General features: G+C 44.5%; 1 protein-coding gene across 2 annotated transcripts in view; it reads right to left on the bottom strand.

Moving 5' to 3' along the window:
- The window catches only part of PLCXD3 (phosphatidylinositol specific phospholipase C X domain containing 3), an 80,032-nt gene extending 74,451 nt beyond the window's left edge, over nt 1-5,581 (bottom strand). For both annotated transcript variants that reach the window (XM_063179851.1, XM_063179852.1), the window contains exon 1: nt 5,430-5,581. In XM_063179851.1, coding sequence (XP_063035921.1) covers nt 5,430-5,532 — 103 coding nt within the window. In that variant the 5' untranslated portion in view covers nt 5,533-5,581. The remainder of the gene's footprint in view (nt 1-5,429) is intronic.
- Between the last annotated feature and the right edge of the window lie 419 nt (nt 5,582-6,000).

Raw genomic sequence — 6,000 nt, forward strand, 5'->3', positions numbered from 1 at the left:
TCTGCTGGAACTGAGCCGCAGGAGACACGGTGGACAGAGATGGCTGGATTAATAAACAGCCCCTGTTGGGAAACCAAGCAAAGGCAGTTTCGAATTACCTCTGGTAGCAGATGGGCAAGTAACGGAAGGGTTCGAACTGTTTGATTTTTACGGCATTGTGAGTAAACAAACAGCTTTATTTTGTGTGTGCTAGAAACATGTCACAGCAGGAGAAATTAATGGTGAATGCCACAGGAAACTGTATCACACAGAAATATTTCTGAAAGGGTTGGAAATTACACATTAGCACGTGCAAGGCCAGTGAGAAACTGTTTTGTGGATAAAAGTGATTGATTTAAAAAGATTGTCAACAAATTAAAACAGAGCTATCCTAAAGAAAAGTTGTAAGGATATTTGCTCATTTTCTGATCAGAAAAAAAGAAAGCATAAGGTACTTACTTCTGGTAGAAAACCACTGAAAGTTGAGTGCAACGCACAGTGGAAAAGAAAGAACTCTTCCAGGTACATATACATGTCAAAAGCTAATGGGCGACTTACATTATAGTTTTATTTATAAGTTTACCTGTATCATCAGTTTAGAGCTCTAGGCAAAGCTAATTTTGTACAGAAAAAAATTGGACCCAGGTAAGTGAAGCAGAGGTATTCTGCTGACCGGGAGCAGACAGAAAAGGCCGAAACAGATCCCACATCTCAAAGACAATCACCCTTCATTCTTCAGCCAAATCCAAATCATTGGCTATTCAAGATCAAAATTAAAGAGTTTCCTAATAACATTTAAACAGTGAAAATGCTGTGTGTCTACGTAACTAAAAGGAAGAAGTTCTAGACTTTTTTAAGGTGAAAGAATTTCCCCAAGGGAATGAGAATGGGAAATGTCTATCCAAGAAACAAAATATCACTTGAACATTTGCAAGTTATTACAATGGAAGTTAAAATATTTGAAACAGACCTGTTCTGTTAACACAGCAGTACTATTGTTCACAAAAAAGGCCAGAAGATTCCAGTTGCACTAACTTTCTTCTCCCAAGTCTCCCCCAACCATCTTCAATATCCTAATACATCTTTTATATTTGACTCTACTACACATCCTCCTCTTTGTGAAATAACTCCCTATGAGGTCTTGGTCTTTCTTTGCAAAGTATGATGATAGTGGGAAATAGAAATTTCAAGTCTCTGAGCCTTTCTCTAAAGATGGGTAGTACTAAAAAATTCCACCTGATGCTTCTTATTTGAGGTGAGCCAAGCTAGCTCTGCTGTGTCTAGCAATTGCTTTCCAGTTGATGGACAAAGAAAGTTATATGTCAGAATTAAAAAAAATTTAAAATCCCATCTGAAAAATGACAGAAGCCAAAGAGGTCCTGGGAAAATACTTTTCATGAGAATTGTATTGTTCATGTTGCATTTTCAAGCAACAAGAACATATGCTGAGGTCACAGGTTTCATCTGCACAAGGAAATCAGAAACAAAAGCCTGAATAATCACAGCTCCAGAAAGTTATGCACTCAAGAGATATTCTGAGTCTTAAATTCATTCAAAATATTTTACCCATACTTTACAGACATGACCCTAGCATGCATCATGACTGCTCATATGGCAGAATCTTGGGCTAGTACCAGTTTTGGTGGAGGGATGAGTTACTTACGGAAGAAAATATTCTTTTCAATCACAAATTATTCTCGTGGACTTCTCAGAATCTTGGAATATTAGCACCAGGAGAAAAGGCAACAATGATTGCACAAATTATTCATACAAAGACTCTGATATTAAACTAGACACATATTTAAAGACTGTCAGTGAGAAAGTTTATTGATCAATAAGTGGAACAATTCATAAGAAAATGCTGCCTACTGATGTCTATTTACTGCACTGCATGTAACTGATATGATCAGCTCAGATTAAGGCAGGTGCATTGACACAGCAGAACACACAGGCTCTCCATACCTCACCTTTCTGCCTCAGCTTGGGAGCGTGATGATTTCAGTCCTATAAACATGCAATGCCTCCAAAAACCTACTTCTTATCCTGGTCAAAGAAGCACAGGCACTGACAAAGCCACATTTTATAAACTACTGAAAGACACCCTTCCCTCAAAGACCAGAATCCACAGTCCTCCACCTTTTTCTTAGACAAACTGTTGAGAGCTCAGCCAGGCAGATCCTTTAACACAAGAGGCAGTCTGCAAGCACTAGAAGATGTACACCTTGACCCAAAGTCCTAAGAATATATCCTTTCATCATTCTAATTGTCATAGCAATAGAAGATTAAATTTGTGTGGCATTTTCTGGAAACTAACAGATCATCTAATTTCCAAAGATTGTATACTGTTATTTGCTACCATTATCACTTGAGGAAAATCTGCCATTTGCAGCATAAGAGAACACAGACATAGTCAACTCAAACAAAGACAAAAACCTCATAGAAAATGCATCATCCTCATATGTGGAAGAAATTAAAATAGAAAAGTTTCTGATCCATAAAGCTGGCACAAGCTATATTAGAGATTTCCGTCTCATCTAGAGGGTTCCTGCAGTTGGGAAAACAAAAGGACCCACCTTGAACTGTGGAGAATGGAATGAGTAGAAGAACTTACTGAAATATGAGAAAAATCCAGCACAGATTTGTTATTTATAAAAGTATAAGGGGTGGTAAATAGTATAAATTTGTACCTGCATAAGCTTAGCAACTGAACAATAAAAGAGTATGAGCACAATTTTTAAACAGATTATGAACGGAAAATTCCTTCAACAATATAGTTTAAATACAATCACAACAGAGTATTATGGGACTTGTGCTTCTCTTTGCAACAGCTAAAATAATACAAGCATGTCTGTGCAAAGACAACTGAGTGTATCACCTCAGTTCCAAGCCCTCCTTCTAGACAATGAGAAATTACTGATGATTCATAAAACAACACTTCCCCCCTAATACAGAGGAACACCCTTTGTAATGGAAAATTCATTCTAACATTTTCAAGCTAATAGTTTGTTTTCTTCAACATTAGCATTGTTGGACTCTGCTCCAGAACTGAATTTCATCCAGCTGAAATAAGGTCAAAATCAGTATTCCTACTGCACAAGGGAAGTTTAAATCCTGCTGGAAAAAAAACAGAAAAAAATGTACTGTTAACTTCTTTTGGTATGGGAAAAAAAAAAGACAATGTAAAAAAATACTATGAATATTTTAGTTCTTAAACACTAACTTCAAAAACAGTGAAAAATTCACAAGTTAACGCCACCTTGACACATGAAGGTTTGGATTACACACATTCCTTGCATTAACTACTTGAATACTAGTTACATGCTAACAGCTACTATGCACCTGTTATTAATGCTCAGTTGTAGACATATGGGAGAAAACTTTCATATAAATATTAAGAATGTCCAAAAGGTTATCTCTTCTAAAAGGATGAAACCAATCCCATGTTAGCCCTTTTCCTCACTATTGTGCATGTCCACACTGTATGTTGAATATAATAATAAATCTACTGTTAAAAGATAGTGCTTAAACTACACTAATACCTATAGTCTGTGTGCCATGCTCCCTAGTTGGAAAATTCACATGAACTATATTGCTACCCTCCCCATAAGGCTCTATTTGCCAAATCTAGCATTTTAAAAGTGAGACAGGCAGATAAAAGTCTGTGTCAATTTACACTAACAGAAGGACAAATTTCAAAGGTCTTAACGCTATGCCACTCAAATCATGTAAGTTTTTCTGCTAATTTCACAAAAAGCAAGTCTGCGTGCATTGCTGTTACATGAACAAAATAGTTCTGCCAATGTAAGGGCTCAGTCTCTGCCCCTTACAGCCTGCAGAACTTGCTCACTGTTAAATGCTATATTGGGATTAACCAGAACAGCCCACTGTAAATTGGTTGGTTTGTTTGTTTTTAATTTAAACAAGGTGTGAAAGCTTGCATTATTACTGAGAAAGCTCTGAGAAATGTCCACTTCAAAAAATTGTGGACAGTAAGAGAGCAACAGAGAGATGCAGGTGAGATAGATGTACCAGTAACAGCCTCATGATGCTTCCTTCGGTAAAGGAAGTCACTTAATGGTGATGCATAACAAAGGCAATTTTTTGCATCTGGAAGCAAGTTAAGTTTCATCGTTTCTCCTCAAACCTGGAAAAAGTCTCTAAAACAATACATCTAACTGGAAAAACCACCATGCATCCCAAAGAGAATAATTTCTCATCATGCCAATATTCCATAAGAGCATTCCACAGTTTGTGGGTTAATGAAAAATTATTACACTGGAAGACTTTTACAGCTCCAACAGAATTTGGTGGAGCAATTGCAGATTGCAGGGTTCTTATGCCTTGGAGGGACACAATTTTATACAGGATATATTCAACCAACAGCAACACTCAGCGTAGCTAGTGAAATGCTAGATATAGCTTGTGTAAACCATAAGAAACTAAGAGACATTTAATTCTAGAAGGGCACACCTGCGTCTAAATGAAACTATAGAAAACACATTATCACAAATTTCAGCTGCTATTACACCGTACTAAAGTATCTTTAGTACTGTAACAACTGGTGTAACACGAGCACCTACTACACGAAACTTGCAAGAAGTGAACATTTCTCATAAGAAGCTTAAAAGACATTAGAGCTTCAACATCTCAGAAACCTCATTCCAGTTAGACACTTTAGAGAGGAAGGATGCTGGTAAAGAGGTCTTGCAAAACCTTGAGGTGCTCCTTCAAACCAGAGATCATCTGAAACAATTACTGGTTTGCATTCCAACATGTATTTTGCCTAAGACTACAACCACACTTTAAATCTTACAAAAAAAAAAAATACTGAGGCAGGACAGGAAACAAACAGTTCGTAGTCTGAATACCATCACCTGCCATCCCTCATCTTATTTAGAATTGCGTTGAGATCGAGCGTTTTCTGACAGCGACATGACACGAAGCCGCACACTGCCGCAGCCTGCCTCCCCTCCCGCAGCCGCAGCCCTGCGTCCGTCTCCGCTCCGACCGACCTCGCCGCACAAGTTTACGGGGAAAAGGGCAGTATGTGGCATTTAGGTCCTAGGCGAGGTTTACTGCTCGGGCTGCTACGCCAGTCCGGCGGTACAGGAACAGGCTCCCTTCCCTCCCCGACCCCAGGCACAGCCGCGCACTCCGCGCCCGCCGCCCCACAGCCGCTCACAGCGCGGGGCCGCCGGAGCCGCGTCCCGCCGGCGCCTCTGCCCGCACCTGCCCCGCTGGCTCCCACCCACTCCCACAGGCAGTGCAAGGCGGCGCGGCGAGGGACGGGCACGGAGCCCCGCGGCAGCGCGGCGAGGGATCTCGGCGGAGCCCCGCGGCAGCACGGCCGGGGCGCGCCGCCTCCCCAGAGAGTGGAGCGCTGAACCGCGCCGAGCGCTTCGCCTTCCCGGCGCAGGGCGGCCGCGGGGCGGGCAGCCGGGAGCACCCACCGGGGATGGCCAGGTTGGTGAGCGGGGTGCTGTGGAGGCTGCCCGGCAGCGCTGCCATCCAGTCGGCGAAGAGCAGTTCGTTCTTCCCCTGCGACGAAGCCATGCTGCCGCCGCAGCTGTACCGCCGCCGCCGCTCGCTCCAACTCGCCCAGTCCCGGCCACGGCCACCGCCACCGCCACAGCCCCGCCGAGCCCGGGCCCCGCCCGCCTGGCACCGCCTCCCCCCGCCCCGCCGAGCCCCCGCCACCTCCCCGCGGCGCGGCGTGAGAGCCCTCGGGGCCGGCACCGAGCGTGGCGCGACCGGACGGCACCGTCGGGCTCGGCCCGGACACTCGGTGCGCGATCCCGCCCCAAGTACCGCGGGGGTCCGGGGAGCGAGCGGCGTCACGGCCCGGTCGTGGCGGGTCCGCACCGCCCCGGCCCCAGCGCCCCGGCCCGGGCCGGGAACCCGCAGCAGAGCCCGCCCCCGGAGCGCGGGGCTCGGCCCGGGCCGGGAGCCGCAGCAGAGCCCGCTCCCGGAGCGCCGTCTGTGCCTGGGATGGCGGTCGGGGCCCCGGCTGGCGGCTGGTGG

Source organism: Melospiza melodia, chromosome Z (genome assembly GCF_035770615.1).
Source record: "Melospiza melodia melodia isolate bMelMel2 chromosome Z, bMelMel2.pri, whole genome shotgun sequence".
NCBI classification, from domain to species: Eukaryota; Metazoa; Chordata; class Aves; order Passeriformes; family Passerellidae; genus Melospiza; species Melospiza melodia.